The 24,747-nt window shown below is 32.0% G+C and overlaps 1 protein-coding gene across 3 annotated transcripts in view; it reads left to right on the top strand.

The window, feature by feature from the left end:
* Positions 1 to 24,747, top strand: part of LOC118197251 (uncharacterized) — a 205,292-nt gene that overhangs the window by 47,223 nt on the left and 133,322 nt on the right. For 2 of the 3 annotated variants that reach the window (XM_085820489.1, XM_085820494.1), the window contains exons 5-6: positions 14,839 to 14,929; positions 22,323 to 22,466. In XM_085820489.1, coding sequence (XP_085676615.1) covers positions 14,839 to 14,929; positions 22,323 to 22,466 — 235 coding nt within the window. The remainder of the gene's footprint in view (positions 1 to 14,838; positions 14,930 to 22,322; positions 22,467 to 24,747) is intronic. The other variant, XM_085820500.1, reaches the window with a different exon arrangement.

Raw genomic sequence — 24,747 nt, 5'->3', positions numbered from 1 at the left:
AGTTCAAAACTAAAGGAAAAAAAAAAAAAAAAAAAAAAAAAAAAAAAAAAAAAAAATTTACGCTGTTTGCAACAATAAAATGAAGCAAACGATACTCACATAAACAGGTATATTGAATTTTATTTCACACTAAATAATGAAACTACTCTCTTGCCAACTCAGTATAACCCTTTGAAAGCATGACTCCTTTGTGGCAAGGGATTGTAGTGTACTAAATTAAACCTAAACTGAATCTTCACTTGCGAGAATAGAATTATGCATCTTCTTAGCAGATAACGTAAGATGATAAGTAATGATGGTGTGTGTACATACTAAAAGCATTAAAGTGTTTTCAAGACTATCAAGACTAAATAAGTTAAAGCTCTCTCTCTCTATCGCTTTTTTTTTTTTTTTTTTTTGTTTTTTTGTCTGCACTATGCAGTTTAATATTTTTAAGGGTTTATAATCTGTGTATCAAATAAATTCTGCATAACTAGGAAACATATTGAAATCATGAAATTTAACAAGCAAATACTTTTATTATAAAAAAGTAACTTAATGCAGTGCAAATGCTTCAGCACAGTTTCAACAAAACATCAATGAACATTTAAGTGTTATGTTTATTTATGCCATATTTAGCTGTGAATTCTTCATCGGTTTAGAATGTGAATAACTCCAGCCAAGCTGTCTGTGTGGTCATGAAAATGTACAATTAAATAAATGTGCATGGTAAGTTCAAAATACACAGGAAGGGAAACATATAGGTTGGCTTATTTGGTTGATATTATAGCATCTTCATTAGAAAATAAGACTATCCGAAGGACGGTGTACTGACAACGGGACAACCAGTTAAAGAAGGTCCATAGGGACTGCACCATCACCTTCTTAAAAGTGGGTGGATCAAGCCTGGCACAAGGATTAGAGTGATGATGTATCATTCCATTCATAATTGTCTTGGGAGCAGCAAGAAGCCTAAAATGACATCTCAGGAAGATGCTTCTTAAGTTTAGAACAGTATCACATACAGAGTTTGTGTTTCTTAGATCTTATGGACCTTAAATTTCTTTTCAGTTCGTTAACAGGTATGGGAACTCATGTATATGATACTATTATGTAGGAGGAATAGCAGTTACATTTCACACGAAAGCTACTTTTTAGCAAGTTATGAAAACTATAAATTTTCTACATTGACTTTTTTTTAAGAATGCTAAGGGATTATACAAAGTCTCTAATTTATACTCATCAGTACTTTGGTGATTCTGTATTAGGGATTTTTCTGGATGTTAGATCATAAGTTTAAATCTAGAATTGATTTTTGGTCCTTAAAAGTCCTTAATTTCGGCCAAAAACGGCCGAAGGTCCTTAATTTTAATCATCTGAAATTTCTGTCTGTTTTTAACTACTGTCATTTTGAGTATGAATTAGCATTTTGAGAAATATTTTTGGCGATTCCTGAGTTGCCAATTCTCCCGATTTAGGCAGGAGACTTCCGATTTTCGACCGCTTCCCCGCCAATCCGATTTACTATATATTTCTCCCGACTTTTTCTTATTCTTAAAATTTCTCACGATTTTTATGGAACTTGGCTTAATACTTTGTTATATGAAAAAAAAAAAAAAAAAAAAAAAGTGATTTTGGACGTTTGAAAGCAATTGAATTTTTTCTAGATTATATGTAAAACAAAACCTTGCAAAACTTCTGCTTTGTGAGTGAGAGCATATACGTATCCAGAAACGTTCTCCAGTTCTCCAATGGGCATCGTGCTCCACTGCATGTCACCTGGCATATATTAACCAGTGAGAACAAAGCAAGCTGTTGTTTGGATGTTCTTTAGTTATTTCGGTCATTTCTTTATGAGTTGTGTGAGTACATGTGCCTTCGGAAAATAGTTTTAGAAATTATCATCTTTTGTTATGTCTGCAAGAAAGGTTAAATACTCATGTACGTTTCAAAAATCGTCCACAGTTAACTTTCCTTCCATTATTTCCTCAAGAAAATGTAATAAACTTGCGATGTGTACCTCTTGTCATTGTGATTTTTGGATTTCGCATGGTGGAAGGGCGGATATTCTCAAACATGTGCGTACACAAAAACACAAGGACAACATGAGTTGTTTTGAAAAAAACGAAAAATTAAATTTTTCTTCGGAAACAAAGGACCAAAAAGTTATTAAAGGCAGAATCTCTGTTCTCTGCCTTTTTACTGGAGCACAAACTGCCACTGAATGCCTCGGATCTCGCTGCAGCTTTATTTAGAAAAATGTTTCCTGATAGTGAAATCGCTAAGAAATACTCAAGTGCAAGAACCAAAACAGGTGCAATTTTTAAAGAAATGGATTTGGAAATAAATCTTCAGTTATTGATTGCATTAAAACAGCTCCGTTCTGCCTCTCTACGGATGTTAGCAATAATACCGATTCAAAAGTGTATCCAATTGTTGTTTCTTTTTTTAATCCAAAGTCTTCAGAAAATGAGTGTAGTTTACTTTCTGTCCCCACTTTAGAAGGACATTTGACAGGCTTTACTATAGCACAGCTAATTATTAAAACTTTAAAAGAAAATGCAGTCCCTCTGGATAATTTGCTTAGCATTTGGTGCCGATAATGCACCAGTAATAATAGGCTTGAAGACTGTTGTTGCAGGCATCTTAAGAAAGGAAAATTCAGATTTGAAGATTATGAGGTGCACCTGTCACCTCTTAAATTTAGCAGCTGAAAAAGGGACAGCTTCTTTACCAATAAATGTGGATAAACACATTGTTGATATTTATTATTATCTTGAAAGGAGTTCTAAAAGGAAGGAAAAATTGAAACATTTCCAACAGCTGCATAACAGCAGTTTACAATTAGAAAACTTGGATGAAGTTATAAAATCAGCTAGAATTGACATCCAATGGAGTTTAATTGAAAAACTGAAAGATGCTGATGGAATTTTTAAATATAGTGAACTGTCTAGAATTATGTTGGCCATCTTGACAGTTCCCCATAGCAATGCAGAGTGTGAGAGGATTTTCGGTGTTGTTGCGAAAATGAGGACTAAATTTAGATCTAAAATTAGCGATGACACATTAGAAAAACTTTTATTAGCGAAAGCAGGCCTACGTGGCAATTGCTGTGAACAAAATTATGAAGTTTCTTTCTTAAAGAAAGCAAAATCTGCCACTGTTTATAACATTTGTACGAAAACTGATTAAAGTTTTTTTTCTTTTTCGTTTTCTTAAACGATGCAAGTAATAAAAATGTTTTTTATGTGTAAGGTATTTTTGTGTTGCTTGCATTTAAGAATTAGTTACTATTTAAAGTTAAGTCATTATTAAAAACTATATTTTCATCATTTAAAAAGTCTTTTTAACATTGTGAAAAATCTCTTGCTTTCTTAAAACAAAATCTTCTGATTTGTGAGTGTCATAGGTTGGCAAGTATGCGATTCATTGCCATATATATGGTTATCTTTTGAATGGGTTCATGAGTTAAATTTGTTTCTGTTTCTAATATAAATGATGGGATACTCGAGTTTCTAAGCAAGAAGTGAAACATAAGCATTTCGAAATTCATTTTTTTTTTGTAGTAAAGAGCTCTTAAACAACTTTTCGTTTTTGGGGATGTGAATTCTTTTATTAAAATGTTCTAAATTTGGAGACTTTTCAACATTTTGGTGATTTTAAGATCAGTTTCTACAGAAAATTTTTAATTCCGAGATCTGAGATTTTTTCGACTTCTTTTTTTTAAAGCATCATAACATTGATAAATTTCATTAAAATAATGGTAATATATAGAAATTATATTTAAAAAATAACATTAAAATACAACATTTTTGTTTTTCACTGTCATATTATAAAGTTTCATTTTGGCAACTTATTATACAATATTTTAAATTTGAAAAATGAACAAGGTATAATGCTATAACACACAATTTACGAAACGGGTTTTAGCAAAAGCAAAGTTAGCTATGTAACTAATTAAAAATGTCTTATTTTAAATTTTTTAATAGTAAGAGTTTTTCCCATGTAATTATTAATGATATTTGCTTTTTCTCTTCATAAGGCAAATTATCAGCATACCTACACTGGCTACTTATATGTGCTTTATTACAAAGTACACAAGTTTCTTTTTTAATATCCAAATTAACTGATCCATAACACTTAAATAGTAATTCTAGTAATAAATATAGTATACAAGATTTTAATTCAAAACCACTAGTATTCTGACACAGGGATGCCCAATTATTAATCAACTAACGAATGGTGAAATCTGTAGTATTATTCTAAATCCATAAAATATCACTACCGACAACAATGAAAGTGACAGACTGATTGTTGAGAACGAAAAACTTTGACAATTTAGTGGGAATTCTCAACACACAAATTACAGGACTTGAACCTATGTAATTAAAAAGAAAGAATTAACACAAAAAACAAAGCAATTTAAAATAATTTACATCAACAGATAAGTTTAATAAAACAAACAAATAATACTGAGGATTTTTGTGTGTGTGTAAATTTTGATTCCCGTAAGGGTATGAAAATTTTATTATTTCATAAATCACTATTTCATATTTTTTATTTTATAATTTCTATATTTCATCTTACTAGATTCAAACTAATGATCTAACATCCGGAAAAATCCCTAATCTGGAATCACCAAAGTACTGATGAGTCCAAATTTGAGACTTTGTATAATCCCTTAGCATTCTTAAAAAAAAAAAAAAAAAAAAAAAAAAAAAAAGTCAGTGTAGCAAATTTATAGTTTTCATAACTTGCTAAAAAGTATTTTTCGTGTGAAGTGTAACTACTGTTCCTCCTATATAATAGTATATTCCCATACCTGTTAACCCAGTTCATTGATGTTCTCATACCTGTTAACGAACTGAAAAGAAATTTAAGGTCCATAAGATCTAAGAAACTCAAACTCTGTATGTGATGCTGTTCTGAGCTTAAGAAGCATCTCCCTGAGAAGATGTCATCTTAAACTTCTTGCTGCTCCCATGATAATTATGAACGGAATGATATGTCATCACTCCAATCCTTGTGCCAGACTTGATCCACCCACTTTTAAGAAGGGAATGGGACAGCCTCTATGGACTTTCTTTAGCTGGTTGTCCCGTTGTCAGTTACATCGTCCTTGGGATATTGTTATTTCTAATGTAGGTGCCATAATATCAACCAAATAAACCAACCTGTGTGTTTCCCTTCCTGTGTATTCTGAACTTACCATTTATTTGATTGTACATTTTCATGACCATACAGACAGCTGGCAGGAATTATTCACATTGTAAACAGATGAAGAATTCACAGCTAAATATGGTGTAAATAAACATAATCCTTAAATGCTCATTGATGTTTTGTTGAAACTTTGTGCTGAAGCATTTGCACTGCATCAAGTGACTTTTTTGTAATAAAAATATTTGCTTGTTAAATTTCAAGATTTCCATATGTTTCCTAGTTAAGCAGAATTATTTGATACGTGGTTAATAATTTCTTAAGAATAATAAACTGCATAGCACAGACAAAATTAGGGGGGGGGGGGTCGAGAGAGAGATTTAACTTAACTAGTCTCGAAAACACTTTAATGCTTTTAGTATGTACACACACCATCATTACTTATCATGTTATGTTATCTGCTAAGAAGATGCATAATTCTATTCTCGCAAGTGAAGATTAAGTTTAGATGTGATTCAGTACACTACGATCCCTTATCACAAAGGAGTCATTTGCTTTCAAAGGGTTATACTGAGTTGGCAAGAGAGTAGTTTCATTATTTAGTGTGAAATAAAATTCAATATACAGTCAAAAGTCGTTAATCTGGACTCGTCGGGACTTCGGCGATTCCGGATTATCGATTTTTCCGTATTATAGATCATCAGTTTAAATCTCGTAAGATGGCATGCAAAAATTCTAAAATTAAAAATATGAAACCGTAATGTATGAAATAAAGAACAATTACGATCTAAAGGGTATAAAAATTTACAAAAAAAAAAAAAAAAAAAAAAAAAAAAAAAAAAAAAAAAAAGCAGCTTAATATTTATTTGTTTACTTTATTAAACATTTCTTTCAATGTAAGTTGTTTAAGTTGCTTCGTTTTATGTGATAATACTTTCTCTTTAATTCTATAAACAGACATAATTTCTTGTTCAGTTACAAAGTTCCGCTGTTCAAGTCCCATAATTACTGTGCCGAGAATACCAACTAACTTGTCAATCGAAATTTTTTCGTTTTCACTTACCTCTCTGTCACCTTCTTCATGTCTTTATCCATTTTTTGCAGCAATTCCACTTTTTGTTTCGACGGACATCGAAACACACTTTCGTTTTGTAGATCCTTTGAAAGCTCCAGCATCGGAAATTCTATTTGACATAATTGAAAGTTCAAGTTTACTTTTATAAAATTGCTCTTACAGTCTGCAAAAAATAATAAGCCGGATCCAATTCGAAGATTAAGGAACAACGCAATCATCAACATTAACTGAAATAGATAATTAGATAATTTTAGCTTATACTGTCTGTTATACATAAAACACGCACGCGAAAACTTATTCTGCGCTTGCGCACACGCATATGCACAGTCGTAAAGGTCTATGTGCATATGTCAATGCGGCGCATGCGCAGAAAGTTTTTAGCTTTGAGGTCGGGATTATAGATCATTCCGGATTATGGGTGTCCGAATTAACTACTTTTGACTGTACCAATATTGAATCTTTCTACTTTTGTATGCAAAAATTGAACCCTAAATCAGTCAAATAACTTCTAATCTGTTCCGAGAAACTTTTGCCATCTTTCCGATAACTTCATGATTTCGCACTTATAGAACTTCTGGACTTTGTCAGCAAAAAACTCAACTCAGCCTTGCACTGTCATGACTGAACACAGATTTTCTGCAATTTGCCAAGTCTGGTCTCTGTGATTGCTTCCTCAAATTTCTTAAGTTCGTGGCAGTACACATCTGAGTCGATTATTTGGTTGCTTGGAAATAGCTGAAAGCACACATGACCTTTGTAATCCCGCCAAACTGACAGCATGATCTTTTTCTAATGCAATTTAGTTTTTGATATGATTTGTGCTGTTTCACTATGCTTAAACTATGATCTTATTCTATTAATGTTATTGCAGACAATCAATCTATTTTCCATCACCAGTGATAGTTAATTTCAAAAAAGGGTCAACTATATTATGTTTGAAATGCATACTGCAAATGCTGAATCGATGTGTTTAAAGAATTTTTATCAATTCATGTGGAACTCTAATATCGAGCTTCTTAAATAAAATCAATTCCCATATACATAAAGCTTATCCAGGGCCGGCACTAAATATTTGTGATCTGGTGCAGGCTCTACGGGACTGAAATTCTGCTGCCACAAGCTACTCTCTGTTTATCTTCTGGATACCTTCCCTAAAGATTTCACTATCCTTTAATTCTGTTGCTCAGTGCTTCTCTAAATATTTATGATTATGCCTTTCCTAAATAATGCCACCCCATGCAGCTGTAAGAGCTTTTGCACCAGTTTTGGGTTTATCTGAATAACAAATCAGTTATTCTCAATTCAGACTGCACTAAACCTTTTGGCCTAATTTACAAAAGAAGAAGAAATTTCTCAACACTTTGCAACAGAGTTAACTCAAATATATCCAGTCAAAAGTCTTTAATCCGGACCTCAAAGCTACAAACCTTATGCGCATGCGTCAGCGCATATGCGTGTAATACCTTTATGCATGCGCGTAACATGTTTGCGCATGCGCATTTAATGTATAACGCAGGGTCTAAGCTAAGCTAAAATTATTTAATTTGTTTTATCTAATATGTTTTATCTAATTTATCTATTTCAGTTAATGTTGCAGATTGTATTCTTCCTTAATCTTCTAATTTCATTCGGCTTATTATTTTTTGCAGACTGTTAGAGCAATTTTATAAAAGTAAGCTTGAACTTTCGATAATGTCAAAGAGAATTTCTGATTCTGGAGCTGCCAAAGGATCTACAAAGCGAAAGCATGTCTTAATGTCCATCAAACAAAAAGTGGAATTGTTGCAAAAAATGGATAAAGGCATATTCTTTGTTTCTCTAACCATTCCGAAGTCTGTTTATCAATTTCACGCTGCTCTGCAGGGGGGGAGGGGGAGGACATCGCGGTGCGCAATGAACTGGAAGTTGATCTGTCAGCACTATCCTTATCTTCAGGGCAGATGTGTTTATTTTATTTGCCTTATAAGTCCTTAGTAAATGTAGTATTTCATCTCGATGTACTCCATCTTTGATATGATTTAAATCTAATTCCCTATCATTATAAATATCACGAATACACATCAAATAGTTTTCTGGTTGCAATTTTCTAATTTTGACTATGCGTAATGTATGCTTTAAAGAAATGTTTAATAAAGTAAACAAATAAATATTAAGCTTTTTTTTTTTGTAAATTTTGATATCCTTTAGATCATAATTGCACTTTATTTCATAAATTATGGTTTCATATTTTTAATTTTATAATTTCTGCATGCCATCTTACCAGATTTAAATTGATGATCTATAATCCGGAATCGAAGTCCCGACGAGTCCCTATTTCGGACTGTAGTAAATTTTTTCTTGTATGTTTGCTTTGCTTTGTCTTCTTGGGAACTCGGATTCTGTGATTAATAACTGGTGTTTTTCCTTAGGAATAAATACATCGTACTTCCAAAAAAAAAAAAAAAAAAAAAAAAAAAAAAAAAAAACAATAATAATAAAAAAAAACTTGAATACATTTTCGTAAATAATTTCATGTAACTGAAATTAGATTACTGTTATTCTTTCCCTCTTCATTTTAGTTTTTTAATTAGAGTAGCAAGCAACAATGGTTATTTTTTTCAAACCATTTGCTAGTATGCTGTGTATCATGTTGGTATTATTTAAGAAATCTGTGAAATTTCAGCTTGAATAAGCAATATCTAAAATTAAGATTGAGGTGTAATAATCAGTTACATTATGTAAAATTAAAAGATGGTTTCTAAAATAATATTTAACATAGTATAAGTAAGTGCATATATATGAATAAGTAAGAACATGGATGGATGAGGCTAGAATGCCTAATATGTATATTTCAAGTTGTATGCATTAATAAGCATTTATATTCAGAAGTCAAACAACAAAAATCATCGTTATATTTTCAAAATTTTCACAGGACTAGTTTCGATGATTTTACTGAACCACCATCCTCAGCTGCAAAACCGCAAATGAACAAGATAGGAAATAATGATTAGATAAGATACGAAAGCCTGGACAATAAGCAAGTGGCGCCATCTGTTGATGAAACCAGAACTAAAACATAATTTCTTTAAAGGCCGAAGGCAAAGATGAATTGGAATTAGGATCGTTAACTAGAACAGAAAGATTTTTTTGAATGCGAAATGCCTCTAGAAAATCCAGTTCTCCAATGGAAGATGTTTTTTGAATAATTATGGCAGCAGAAAAATTGAAAGTGTGATTTTCGGACCAACAATGTTGAGCAACAGAAGTGTTTTCTTTTTTCTAACATAAGAATCATGTTCCTTGACGCGAAATTTTAAGGCTCTCTTAGTTTGGCCAATGTAATAAATTAAACCACACTGGCAAGGAATCCTATAAATACCCGAGGAATTCATATCCGGAATGGGGTCCTTGAGTATGGAACTCGGAATTTTATTGATGGGAGAATAAACAACCCAAAAGTTAAATTTCTGCAAAATATGTGCAACTTTATAGCTAATTGATGGAAAGAAGGGAATGATAACATAATTTTTATAATCTCCTAAAACAAGAGTGTGCGTTTTAGTGTGTTGACATGAGAATTTTTTAACTGCTTGATTAATAATGTTGGGTGAAAACCCCCTCTGTCAATAGCTATTGCCTTTAAATAATTTAGTTCTTCATCAAGGGATAGTTTTAGGAGCAAACTTAAAGAGCACGGAAAACATAGGAATAAAATGAAGCTAACTTTTGTTTAGTTGGATGGCATAATTTAAAGTGTGGTGGAAGGCAAACCGATGAAGGTTTACAGAAAACCGTAGTACTGAAGTTGGATGTGTTATGTGTGACCCGAATGTCGAGAAACGGAAGAGATTTGCAAGTCTCAAGTTCAAAAGTGAACTGAATAGCAGGATCAGTAGAATTCATTGTTGAAAGAACTTTATTTAAATCCTCTTTATTACCTTCAAACAGGGTAAAAGTATTGTCTACGTAGCGCAACCATGCCAGGAAGTTTCAAACAATTTTGATTCATAACATTAATAGAAATTACGTTTTAGTTCTGGTTTCAACAGATGGCGCCACTTGCTTATTCTTGTCCTGGCTTTCTTATCTTATCTAATCATTATTTCCTATCTTGTTCATTTGCGGTTTTGCAGCTGAGGATGGTGGTTCCGTAAAACCATCGAAACTAGTCCTGTGAAAATTTTCAAAATATAACGCTGATTTTTGTTGTTTGACTTCTGAATTAGTATTTGTTTGGTGTGCTATTGTGTCTTAATTATAGAAGCCCCAAACAAGCTTATTTTTTGCTTTCTTTTTTCCACGTGGTTTTCGTCGTGTTGCGTTTGTATGTATTTCGGAGCCGAAAACGGCTTATTCTTTGCTTCCTTTTTTGCACATGGTGTGGCCGCCATTTTGTGATTGAATGGGTTTCGGTAAGTACTTTTTGAAATTTTGAAGTTCTGTTTATGTTTTGCATATTTGGATATTGTGCTTTGCTTGTCTGATTTCATGCATTTTGGTTACAAACGTTTTGTTTTCTATTCGTTTCAGTGAGGGATTTTTCTGCTGTTTTGTGTGTACTTTATTCTTGCTTAGTTAATTTAGTTTGATTTTCTGCATTGTTTATCGTGCCTTCATTCGTTAAACGTTTCACTAAATTATACCTGAAACGGCAAAAATTCCTGAATCATCTTGACTTTTTACTTAAATGTAAATGTAAAAAATTTATCCCTAATTTTATTCAAATCAAATCTAATCAAAAACCTTCCAGTCGCGTTTCAAGAATTCTGTTAAATTGCAAGCTTGCCTTACTTCGGTCCATCATAAGGAATACACGTCAACAGTTGTCCAAAATTGAACATGAACTCTATAAGCTTCATCTGGAACTCGCTCATTTATATCCAAAATCCACTGCCCTTGAACAAAAGTCTTGGTCTAGAACGAAGAATTCAGTTAACTGTCATAAAAACACCCTTTTAGTTAAATTCGAAAAACTTATTTTACAGTCTTCCAGTTCAAGTAGTTCAAAAAATCTTCCCATTGTAAACATCAAGCCAATAGTTAATATTTCTAATGTTAGTCTTTCAGAAGAACAAGAGAGAATTCTAAAATATAATTTGAACTTCTCACAAACCTGTGAACCCTCGATTCCAAAGATTTTGGCTTCCTATCAAAAAAGCTTTAAACTTCAGTAAAGTTCAGAGTCACAGAAAGAAATGATTAGGCATCTTATCGCTCATAATGTGAAATTCAATAATAAACCTTTGAAACCAAATCTAACTGCGAGAAAAAGAGCTATAATGCGCAAAATTCATTCTAACCCAGATATTATCATTTCAAAGGCCGACAAAGGTGGCCAGATAGTCCTCGTGGAGAACACTTACATCGATGGTGTCACTAAACTGTTAAACGAAGGACCGTATAATCCGATCCAAAAGATCCTTCAACTTCGGACTTATCAAAAATAAAAACTGCGATCAAATTTTCACAATTCATTTCAAGCAACTTAAAACATTCGCTTATCCCATCTGTTGCGAATTGTGCCAGATTATATGCTCTTCCCAAAATTCATAAAAGTGGTATTCCTTTCCTCCCTATTGTATCAAATTTAGGTACTGCCTCCTATCCATTAGCTAAATATTTAGTTTCTAGATTTTCAACTCTATTAGACAATAACATTTACACCATAAAAAATTCAATAGAGTTTGTAAGAAAGGTTAAAAACATTTCTCCTAGAAATTTACTCATGGTTTCTTTTGATGTAAAATCATTATTCACCAATGTTCCAGTGGAGGGTGCATTAAGATGTCTAGAAACCAGACTTCGTAAATTTCATTTCTCTTGCATCGAAATTGATGAGGTAATTTTTCTCACTCTGTTTGAAACAAACACATTTTGTTTTCCAAAATAAATATTACAAGCAAACTGAGGGATTAGCCATGGCAAGCCCCCTCAGTCCCATCCTGGCTGATATCTACATGCATTATTATGAATCAAAATTGTTTGAAACCTCCCGGCACAGTTCCGTAGTAGTAGACGATATTTTTACCCTGTTTGAAGGTAATAAAGAGGATTTAAATAAAATTCTTTCAACAATGAATTCTATTGATCCTGCTCTTCAGTTCACTTTTGAACTTGAGACTTGCAATTCTCTTCCGTTTCTTGACATTCTGGTAACACATCCAACTTCAGTACCACGGTTTTCCGTAAACCTTCATCGGTTTGCCTTCCACCACACTTTAAAATATGCCATCCGACTAAACAAAAGTTAGCTTCATTTTATTCCTATGTTTTCCGTGCTCTTTAAGTTTGCTCCTAAAACTATCCCTTGATGAAGAACTAAATTATTTAAAGGCAATAGCTATTGACAGAGGGGGTTTTCACCCAACATTATTAATCAAGCAGTTAAAAAATTCTCATGTCAACACATTAAAAGGCACACTCTTGTTTTAGGAGATTATAAAAATTATGTTATCATTCCCTTCTTTCCATCAATTAGCTATAAATTTGCACATATTTTGCAGAAATTTAACTTTTGGGTTGTTTATTCTCCCATCAATAAAATTCCGAGTTCCATACTCAAGGACCCCATTCCGGATATGAATTCCTGGGGTATTTATTGGATTCCTTGCCAGTGTGGTTTATTTTACATTGGCAAAACTAAGGGAGCCTTAAAATTTCACGTCAAGGAACATGATTCATATGTTAGAAAAAAGGTGGTGCATTTAATTATGGCAAAGCAGACTAGGGCTAATATGCCTAAGGAGAGGGATGCCTTCGTCGAGGAATTTCTAAGGGAAACTGGCTCGTATACACGTTACACATGGGAAAACCACGAAAACACTCATGCAGCCAGCCCGTTCGTGGGATTCGAACATCTGATCGAACTACCAGTGTTCAGCGACTTTACCTCTCGGCCGCTGGTAGGCCTCTAGAAAAAAGGAAGCACTTCTGTTGCTCACAATTGTTGGTCCGAAAATCACACTTTCAATTTTCTGCTGCCAAAATTATTCAAAAAACATCTTCCATTAGAGAACTGGATTTTCTAGAGGCATTTCACATTCAAAAAAATCTTTCTGTTCTAGTTAACGATCCTAATTCCAATTCATCTTTGACTTCGGCCTTTAAAGAAATTATGTTTTAGTTCTGGTTTCAACAGATGGCGCCACTTGCTTATTGTCCAGGCTTTCGTATCTTATCTAATCATTATTTCCTATCTTGTTCATTTGCGGTTTTGCAGCTGAGAATGGTGGTTCGGTAAAACCATCGAAACTAGTCCTGTGAAAATTTTGAAAATATAACGTTGATTTTTGTTGTTTGACTTCTGAATTAGTATTTGCTCAGCATGTTATTGTGTCTTAAGCATTTATATATGCCTATGGTTATTAAATATGTCTCGGAAGCATTGTTTAAATGAGCATTAACAGTTATGATCATCAGTGATGACCAACACTTAATTGTTCCATAGAATATCATGTTATGGGTGTGGAGGTGATGTTTTTTTTTTTTTTTTTTTTTTTTGTTGAGTCCCAGGTTGTCAAAGTTTATTCTCCCCTACTGCATCTATTTCAATTGGTGACATGAAATTGTAATGTGACTGCTTAGTAATTAGCATTTATATTTCCAACAATCACTGGCATAGCATATAGGCTTACTACTTACCAAAAATGAACTGAAAAGTGGCCTGTGTGCTAGGTGTATGTACGTCCCCTCATTTTTTCTTCATGTGTTAAAAAGCAGTGTTTCAGGTGATTGGCTGCAAGTTCTTTTCATGAGTTAAGGTGCCCTTTTACCCAAAGGTAATATGGAACTTGGAACGTTTTATCAAATTTTTATAAAGTATCAGGTTCTGTAATGAAAGTTTTCTTATCTTGGTGGCAGTTAATGTAACTGGCATATATTTAAAACAAATGTTCTGTGTGCTAGCCAAAAGTATATAGGTAAGATCCTGTATGAAATTCTGCAATTAAAGTTTTTTATGGGGTGTGCAACCTGAGAGTTTCTGCACATGGGCAATAATTACTATGTTCATTAATTCTTTCTGGTGAAAGAATTAACCTAATAGTATTAATATTCTTCATCTACTTTGGTCAGTCAATCCCTTTGTTCAATTACATTGACTAGTGTACATGCATGTCTTGGCCAGTCAGTTCCTTTGTTCAGTTACATTGACCATTGTACATGCATGCCACAGTACAGTTCTGTCACATATATCTTAGATGTCTTAGTATATACAGTTTCAACATACCAGCTTTCCTGTTTGGAACTTCCACGAGCACAAATTTGCCTTTCCTAAACCAGCTTTTCCTATTAAAATTTTATTTATTTAAATTATTAAGATTTTTAAGTATGGTAAGACATGAGCTTCTAATTAAATCACAGTGGGAGAGGGGTTGTGGATTTAAAAATATTGTAGAATACATAAGTTTCTGCATAATATGAGAAATATATATAATACGAATAATTTGGGAATGGAATAAAAGTTATTTGCAATTAAACTAATTCTTAATGCGCTAAAAAAGTCTACAGGGTTATTTCAAATAAACCAAACTATGTGTAATGTTAATCTAACTTAAAGTTATATTGTTGTTAAAAAGATTGTGTTTTACAAATTTTGTAATATTTTTTATCTTTATATGTTATATAATTGTTTGTTTATGAATTTGCAGTTTCTGATATCTCTAATGAAGGCTCTCATGGATCTAATAGTTCAACTTTACCTAGGAATACTGCTGTTAAAAGAACGCCAATAAGGTTAGTGTAAGTAATAATTGCTTGGAAATACTTTCAATAATTAATATGCTCATTAAAACAAAGAAATAGTATACAGTTGTTTCAAAAACTGAAAATTGCATGCAGGCCAAATGCACAATCTGAAAACAACTGACAGGCCAGAATTTTTTTTAAATGAAAAATTTTATTTACAAAATAAAAAATGTTTTTATTAAATTTTGTTTGCTAAGCATTTATTAAAACATCATAAATAAAAAACTATTAATATCATAAATAAAAAAACTCAGATTTATGTCTATTTTCTGTCTAAAATTTAAAGTTTGTTACCCACATGAGATTTTCATTAGCTACGCTTTGTAATTCAAGCATGTTAATTGATTAATTGCTAAATATTAAATTCTTAGACTGACATTGCATTAAAATTTATTAAATTCTTAGACTGACATTGCTTTAAAATTATTCTAACTTGTGTAATTAATCATTAAATAACTTACTGTGTACTTATGTGTTAACTGCCAGTCGTGTAATGAATCACCAGGCAAAATGTTGTGTCACCCAAATAGGCAACCTATGGTATAACAAACATTGTAATATATCTGGCAACATACTTAATGGTTGTGCTTGCATTATGCCAGAATCAAATGCATGCCATTTGTTGCCTTTAAATTTGTGTTTCTGCTTTGAATAGTATATGGAATTCTTTTTTCTTGTAAGGAATCTTAATGAATATGTGGAATTTGCCTGCTAATGAAAAAGACAGTGTTTATAGAAATTTCGCAGCTTGAAATTAGTTTATGAACTGTTCTTGACTGATTGTGATAATAGTTTTCTCCGAATTAATGCAATTGTCTAATTTTTTGAAAGTTTAAACAGGCCATCATGTATGGAAAGTAGAGCCAAGCTGCTGTGTGACCAAGAACTCAGCGATTCTCTGATTTTTTTAAAATTAAACTTAAAACAAGTCAGTGTACAGACAGCAGTGCGAAGCTGCTCTGTGATACTGAGAATTCTGCAACGCTATTTTTTTTTTTAAAGTTTAAATAGTTCGCTGTGCGCATGGGCTGAGAAAACAGAAAGATAAGTGTTTTATCTAGGGAAGACATTATTTTGCAGTCTCGAGTGGATTGATGAATAGAAGTTCAATGAAAATATGTTTTACCTAGTAGAAGATGCCAGGAACTTTTGAAAAATTACAACAATCACTTTATGTTCGAGCTATATCTTTATTACTTGGTGCACTTCACAATGAGGGCCAATCTGCACTCCACAATTTTGATAATAACGCATTACATTTTTAACAAAAGCAGCCAAGCAAGAGATGTCATTCAGCCAGCAAGGATAGGCAGAGAAAGAGGGAGGGTAGTAGGATTGCAACGATATTTATAGTAAAATTTTTTGTTAATCTGATTGGCTAAAACTTATAGGCAATGCAAAAGTTTCAAGATGACTGATTTTGCAGTAAAAAGGAGAAACAGACACTGCAGTTCAGCTAAGCATAAAAAGCAAGTGCGTTATATTCAGGGTAAAATCTTAATTCAGACTGAGTTAGTTTTGGTTCCAAATGCATTTTGATTTTATAGTTATTATTGCTGTAAAATTGCTGTTGGCTGCTTGAGTTTTAGTTCCATTTACATCACCAGAATTATGTAAGAGTGATATGACATGGATTGCAGAGAGAGGTTACTATTTTTAGAATTGAGAAGGGAAATATACATTGCTAATTTAATATTTTACATATTCTTTATTTTTCTTACACATTTTTTCTTTATTTGAACAGCTATCTAAATTCTGATGCCATAGCTCTTACTACAACCTTGATAAAAAAACTCCCTACAATTACAAAAATTTGCGACCAGAAAAATTTTTTAGCCAAGAGCTTGCTGAATAGAAACACTTGGAAGCACCCTTTTACTTTTATTTTTCACCCAGTTCATGTCACCCCCTCTTTTTCAACAATGGTTCTAGTTTCCTAATGTGGTAACCCTACCAAGCAGAGTTCAGATATAGAATTTGGCAACTATACTGTTCTTGTGCTTTTTAGTTTAAATTTTCCCACCATTTTGAAGAGTGGCGTATGCTACGTTTTTCTAGTTCATTATTTTTGCAGGTTCTTTTTTATTTTTATAGTTTTTATCTACTCACTCCAAAGATATTTAAAACAATTTTACTTTTTAATCAGTTGCAAAAATTTTATGACTAAAAACAAGCTTTAGGTACTCGAGACAACCCTCTTGTTAAAAAAACTTTTAGGTTGGTACTAAATCACTTTTAAAATTATTTCCGTACATTTGCAGAGTTTTCGTATTTTTATTTGCATATTGCTTTCTTTTTCAGTGTATTGTTTATTTTGTTTTATACATTTTGTTCAATTGTTAATTATCAGTGCTTAAATACTTGCTCTTTAATTTTCATTTGTATGCTTTCTAAGAGTATAGGGAAAGCTCTGAATGTATTTGAGACTCGATGTGATCTTACTTTTCAAAATGATAATTTGTTAAACGGCTTAAGTCTCAATGGTCCAGAGCAGTGGTGCGCAAACTTTTTTTGACTGCGACCCTTTTTGTAGAGAGAGAATTTTTGGATAGAGTTCTCCTAGAGATAAGTGTTCACAAATACAATGTAAATTTCGCTCATTTCTTTCATTTCATCGGATAAAAACATCATCATATCTGACTCGTATTAATGTTATTTATAATTTTAAGAAAATACTTTTTGTATAACACAAAAATCAGTAAATTGTCCTTTAATGAGATGTATGTGGCTGCAAGTTTCTAATTATCTCATCGATGTTTGGATGAATGTTGCTAATTGCAATTCGCATATCATCGCCAGGGTTTAAACGCGAGCGGTATTTAGTTTAAATTGAAACTAGTTTGCTAAATTCAGTTTTACATAAATATGTTGATGCAAATTGTTAACACTGATGGCATTCTTGCATAAAACGCTATATTGTTTTTCCACGGATGGCCAAAATTTTTGGCAAGGCTGAGTCTTAAATTGATTTCGAAGAGTATAATCACTAATTAGATCTATCAATTGCTCTTTCTCACTAATTTGAAGAGTTGAACTGCATATGTCAAGTCCAGTGAGTGGGCTGTTACTCATTTCTAGACTGACAGCTAATTAATCACTCTTCAGTGAAAGGTCTTAGGAATTTCCTCACTTCAATAATGATATGAGGAGGTGTGCCGTCTTCCATGAACATCACTGTATCAAGAATACGGTATTCTTTTAAGTGCAGTATCATTTTCTCCAACCGTTTTTGCAAGTAGCATTTTCCAGTAACTAAGCAGGTCTTCCAGCCAGCTGTTGCACAGCATATTTCAAAGAAAAAATGGCCCACAGTAGTAGATGCAATGAAATCGCACCAAACAGTTAAACATGGTAAGAGTGATTGGACTTGAACCTTTCTTCTATACCTTCTGTGTCTGAAACCTTTGTAAAGCTTCAGTTGGCAATTCTTGGCTGAGGTAAAACAACTTCAGTAATAATGCTTTATTCACTAGTAACAGCATTATAATTAAAACTTTATGTATTAACAAGTAGGAGAAAAAATTCAGAAATGAGCTGTTCTGCAATGTATATAGGACTATGATTTACATATTCCTTGTTACTGCATCTGTGTGGCGCTCTATATTGACAACATTTTAAAGTATTTTTTCTTTATCTAAAAAAATCCTCTTTCACGAGAATACATTTTTCCAGACTGTGTTCAGTTCTACATATTCCTTCAATTCTTATGAATTTTTAAAATGTTTACAGACTTATGGGACACCCATATATATATATGTGTGTGTGTATATATATATATTTAATATTAGAATTAATTATTATTTCCTAGCAACCATATTTCAATGTATTCTAAAATAAATAAAAATAATATGCCACTAAAGTAATTTAGATTTATGAGAAATAAATGTCAAATTAGGCTGATGAATAGAAGCCATTAAAAATGTTAATAAAGTTTACATGAACTTGTATATGACACTTTATAATATTGTACAATGAAGCAAATGTTAAAAAAAAAATTACAATAGGAACAAAATTTAAAAATAAAATTATCTTTTACCTCCCAAAGGGGACTTGACTTTTCAAGGGGAAATAATTTGCCATTAGCAGATGCACAATAATTTGGGGATTATTGTGTTTTGAATACAAATGAATAAATTACTTATCCGATACATTAAAACAAAAAAAATAAAGATAATTTAAGGTTTAAATATATATTCAATTATGATTCATTTCCTCGATGAAATGTCACATTTTCATGTAGAAAAAGGGAAGAAATAAGACCAAGATAGAACCAATATAAAATAAAATCAGCAATGCAATAATGTAAGTAAAAACTTATGCACAAAAGATTTAGCATTTAATTAATGGAAAAAATTTTAAAAAAAAAAAGGAAAATATACAATTAAATACAAATTTAGGCCTTGAAAAATATTATGTTTTGAACTTACCTTCATCGTCCAAGTTAGCCATTTGTGAAATACTTACACATATACAGTGGTGGCCAAAATTGTGGACACTTTTGGAAATTTTTATGTTTTTGAACTTTGTATGCTTATAGAAAATGTTGCGTTTTGCAAAATGCAAACTTATATATATCATTTTAAAAAGAATTTATTACTGAATTCAATACAAAACACAAAATTCAATTATTTGCAATACATATTTAATATAAATAAAAAACACAGTTATGAAGTGGTTTGTAATGTCTAGCTTTCCTGGCCAATCACTGTTCTTGTTCTGAGAACCAATCAAATGTTAGTAACTGCCAGTAGAAGCTGACATCATGTTTACACTTGAAAGAATTCATTATTTTGCTTTGTTCTGTAGAAGGAGGACCTGTTTCTTATACACTGCAATTACAAGTAGGAATTTTTGTAAAAGTTTTTAATATTTAGTCAAGAAGCAATGATATCAAATAAAAGAGTAGATTGGACACCTAGAAAGAGATGTAATATTATTGTGTTACGAGAAAGTGGTCTTTCCTATGCTGAAATTGCAAGACGGGTGGTTCAGTGACTACATCTGGAGTCTGAAAGTTTTGTTTACGATATCAGGAGAAAAATTCAATAAAAAACAAAGAAGAAAAAGGTGCACCACATCTGTTGATGACAGAAGAATAAAAAGACTATGTCTCCAAGATAGAAAAATGTTATCAGCGGCCATCAGAAGTGATCTGAATGATGCTGGTGTTTCTGTCAGTTCAAAAACAATCAGGATAAGATTAACAGATGTTGGACTGAAAGGTAGAATTCCACAAAAAAAGCCTTATCTTAATTTTCAGCAACGAAAAAAAAAAAAAAAAAAAAAAAAAAAAGACTACAGTGGGCAAAGGAACACATTAATTGTACAGATGATCAGTGGTCATAAGTTATATGGAGTGATGAAACTAAGGTATCGTTATGCGGTAGTGATGGGCGAAAATATGTAAAACGTAGAATAGGAGAAGAGCTAGCTACATCCTGACTGCATTCAAGCAACTGTGAAGAACCCAGTTAGTGTTATGATTTAGTCATGCATGTCAGCAGATGGTATTGGTTGCCTTCATGATGGGACACTGAATGCCAGAAAATACCTTGACACTATTCTAGAACCAAAACTTCTGCCTTCCATCAGAGATCTCTTTCCCAACAATGCTTCGTTTATTTTTCAGCAGGATTCTGCTCCTTGCCACACGTCCAAAATATCGAAAGAGTGGTTTCGTACAAAGAGCATTAAATTGTTGTCATGGCCAAGAAACAGTCCTGACCTCGATCCTATCGAAAATTGTGGGACCGTTTGAAAACTCTTGTCCGAATGAGGCACCCATCAAATAAAAGGGAACTAATTGAGGCTATAATTGTTTCCTGGCATCATGTAATAACGAATAAAGAGCTTAAAACTCTTGTCAGCTGAATGAAATGTCGATGTGAAGCTGTAATCAAAAATAAAGGGTACCCTACTAAGTACTGATAACTCACTGCAATCATCACTATCTAATGTATATCGATAACTATTATCGTTTAACTTTTTCTGTATTTCAAATAATTGAATTTTGTGTTTTGTATTGAATTCAGTAATAAATTCTCTTTAAAATGATATGTACAAGTTTGCATTTTGTGAAACGTAACGTTTTCTATAAGCATGGAAAGCTCAAAAACATAAAAATTTCCAAAAGTGTCCACAATTTTGGCCACCACTGTATATGAATACTAAAGATTAAAACAAAAGGTTAAAATAAGTGCCATAAAAACAATGTAGTGTATCATCAATGGTGCGTATGCCATAGTTTGAGACTGGACTAGTGCATTCTTTTCACTCACCTAGCCCTTATCCCATCGCATCACTGGAACCATTTCCTATAGTTATGACTTAATGATACATGCTCTTGTCTCTCAGTAAATCTGGTGATTTCCATTCAACATTTTGATGTTTAGTTCTTGGATAATATTTGCAGATATTTATTTCTTGCCACAACTGATTTCACGAAGCGTTCCTGTAAATTCTGTACTTTTATTGTGCTTCACTTTTTCTAATGTCAGAATAGTTGTGTGTTGTTATTGTACTATCATATTTTTTTATCCCTTGAGAAAATGTGTAACAGTAATATATTTTTCTCACTCAAATTTTCACCTAAGGCTGTGCACACTGTGTCGTCTTTATCACAGAAATAATCTGCAATAATTCTGAGAATTGTATAGTCAACTTTTGTTTGTTCTGTCACTTTAATTATAAGTTCTTTATTGAGAATGAAAGCTGAATATTCGGGCCTGTCATCGTGTTCCAGATTGTACTTACTGCATGTGAATTAGATTATCCATTGTTATAACTGTATTCAAGATTATCACATATCCCTAAAAATTTTCATATTGAACCGTCTCAGTCTTCATAGATTACATAATTTCTTTACTATGATAGTTACCCAATCAAAGTGAACATAAAATTTTGTTTTATATCTAGTGAATTTAAAGCAGACTATACAGTTTGTCAGATTGTTAATTAAATGTAGTTTGGGCTACACAGCATTCTAATTAAAAGGCATTAGTGTCTTTCTCAATATAAAATGTTTTTAGTGTACTTCTCAAATTTTATGGTACGAAATGTTCTTCTACGAGTCTTCTTTTAATGTTGAATATTTTGAGTCATTTTTATTGCCATTAAATTTTGTAGATTTCACAGAAGGAAAAATAAATAATTTAAGAATAAGTAATTTATATAATAAGAAACATATTAATTTATTAGTTCTAAAAATGTTCAGTTTGTGTTTGATTGAAGCAGAATTTTTTTAATAACTACTGTATCCTCTTTTTTACAGTATCTATTTGTGCTTATATTTAATACAATAGCTGTCATTCATGTTATATTAATTTAGCATAATTTAATTACAATTGTTTTGGATGCAAAAACATTAATATTCACGTTTACCTTTCAGTGTGCCAGTTGCCAAAAAGAAATGTATAAAAAGATCCCCGACTGTGGAACAAGCAAAAAAAGTTTTACCCTCTCCCGAAGTTAGCACTTTAAGTTCTTCTGATGAAGCTTCACCTAAAAAGGAACCACAATTTTTTCCTTTGAAGTGAGTTCTTAATCAAAATTAACATTATATGAAATTCAAGCTGTTATTAAAATTTTTAGAGATATATACATTTTTAAATTAAAATTTATTGGATGCTAATAGTAGCCTTGTGGTTATTGAAAATTTATTATGTACAAGGTAACCAAAAGAGTTCTTGCCATTTTGGGCAGTCAGAAAGAAAAAGACATAAAACAAATAATAATCACCGCTAATTCTCAAAGTAATCACCATCGGCATCCAGTGCCTTTTGTGACAGTGACAACTCTCTTGTGTCACCATATGTCCCTTGTATCGCCATAAGAGGTGTTGTAATTTAAAAAAAATGTAATTGATCACTATATTGGTTAAAACTGTAATTCAACCCTCATGTTGCCTTCCAGTAATTTCGAGAAGCAGAAAGCACTGAAAATATCTCAGCGATTGGGTGAAAACTATGCAAGTCCAGAGACGGCATCTTCTGCCAGTAGTTGTTATTAGCTGTTAGCTCAGCGTGAGTTCCGAGTACTACCTCTGGTTCCCTGTTTAGCTGTGCATTACATTGCATTGACTTTAACATTCATAGTAGTTTGAAGTGTAATTACTGATTGTACTTTGTGATATTGTGAAGAGTTGTATGTCTATTTTTCTGGAAGGTTCTAAATCTCCGAAGTGTTTCTTTTTATAAAATAAATTTTATCAACCTAATAGAGGAGCTGTCTGCATTCAATCTATTATGAACCTGTATGCATTCAGCGATACTAATTGTTTATAATAAGTGTCTAAAAACTGTGTCATTTCAAAATTAATCCATTCTTGCATAACACTTATGACAGAAGTACTTGCATAAGTCAGCAGTGAGTAAGATTTTAAATTTGGGAACCAGAATTTAGTAAGGATTAAATATCAAATGAAACCATTTCATTCTGAAAAAAACTTTCGTTTTAGACATGTCACATTCGTTTTTTTGCTCCTCTAGCTAGCTAGATTGCTTCAAAAATGTAAAATTTTTTGAAGAATGGGTGCACTTTACCAGTGATGCGCCAAAAATATTTGTCAACGAAAATAAAGAAATATTAGCTATTACTGCATTCTTCTTTTATGGATCTACATGACTTTAGCATTTGAATTATTTCATATATTTATAGTTACTGAAAAAAATGGGATTTTGTTTATTATTACATAAGATAGCTGTAAAACTTTTTTTTAAATGAAATCTAGGATTATCTGTTCAGATCTGAGCAGTTTAGAAATTTTAAATCTACTTCTGTTCTCAAATATTAAATCTAAAGGCTGCCAATAGTGAGTTAAGTCAGTCTGTGTGCCAACCTTGATATCTTTTTGCCAAGTGGGACCAAAAGTAAATTTCAGTTTTGTACTTCTGTGTTCCAGCCAGAAAATCCTGTGTAAAAAATCTGTGTTCCTGCCTGCTGGTCAAATTTGTTTTTGCATACAAATTCTAATTTTAATTGTAAAAAAAAAAAAACTTTGTGTGTTTTTCTTGTATTTTTAGTGAAGATGCTTTGAGCTTTTATGTTTTTTTGCCTTGCCGGGAAGTTAGAACTGAATTAATTGAATGAGAAATATATCTCTAAGGAAATTTGTGGAAATAAATTAAATGAAATGCAGCAAGAAATATGTGTAATTTAATAGGTCGTTCAAGGAAGTTATGCAGTGTCTGTATCAGATATGTTTTTGGTGGGTGTGTAAAATGCAGCATAAGAATGTTGTTGGTTTGTAGTTAAAACTGTTTAGCATTGGCTGCTGTTAAGACAGAGTTTCGTGATTAGACTTAATAATACAATAATAAGCCTAGAATTTCAAAATCGTTCTTTGTTATTCAAAAAACACTTAATGAAATGCTTAATGAAAAGCAGCAGATTGTATTAATAAATTTAGAAAGTTACAGTGCATGATTTTTATCAATCAAATTTGGTAACATTTTTTGGGGGAGGAGGCATATGAATAGTTTGTTTTATTGTGTTTTCCCCTTTTTAAAGCCTTTCTGCTACCATAAAAGGCTATTAGTAATAAATATGAATAAAATACCTGTAGAGGATTACAAATCAGGTAAAGGTAAAGGTTCAGGTATGAAGGTACCTGTAGAGAATTACAAATCAAGTGTTATTATTAAAAGTTACCTTTGCTGTTGAAAAACTTATGCTTAAAATAATTTTAAGATATTTATTTCCTGAAATTCTTTTCAATTAAAAAATGTATCATTTCTGTGGGATGAATGCAAAGTGGTATTATCTATTACAGTCTTACATTATCAGTATCTGTTGCAAGTAGTGAATTCAGTAAC

This window comes from Stegodyphus dumicola, chromosome 1 (genome assembly GCF_044657685.1).
Source record: "Stegodyphus dumicola isolate Sdum_Otavi_A_Nest chromosome 1, ASM4465768v1".
In the NCBI taxonomy this organism is placed as follows: Eukaryota; Metazoa; Arthropoda; class Arachnida; order Araneae; family Eresidae; genus Stegodyphus; species Stegodyphus dumicola.
This window is presented reverse-complemented; position numbering and strand designations above follow the sequence as displayed.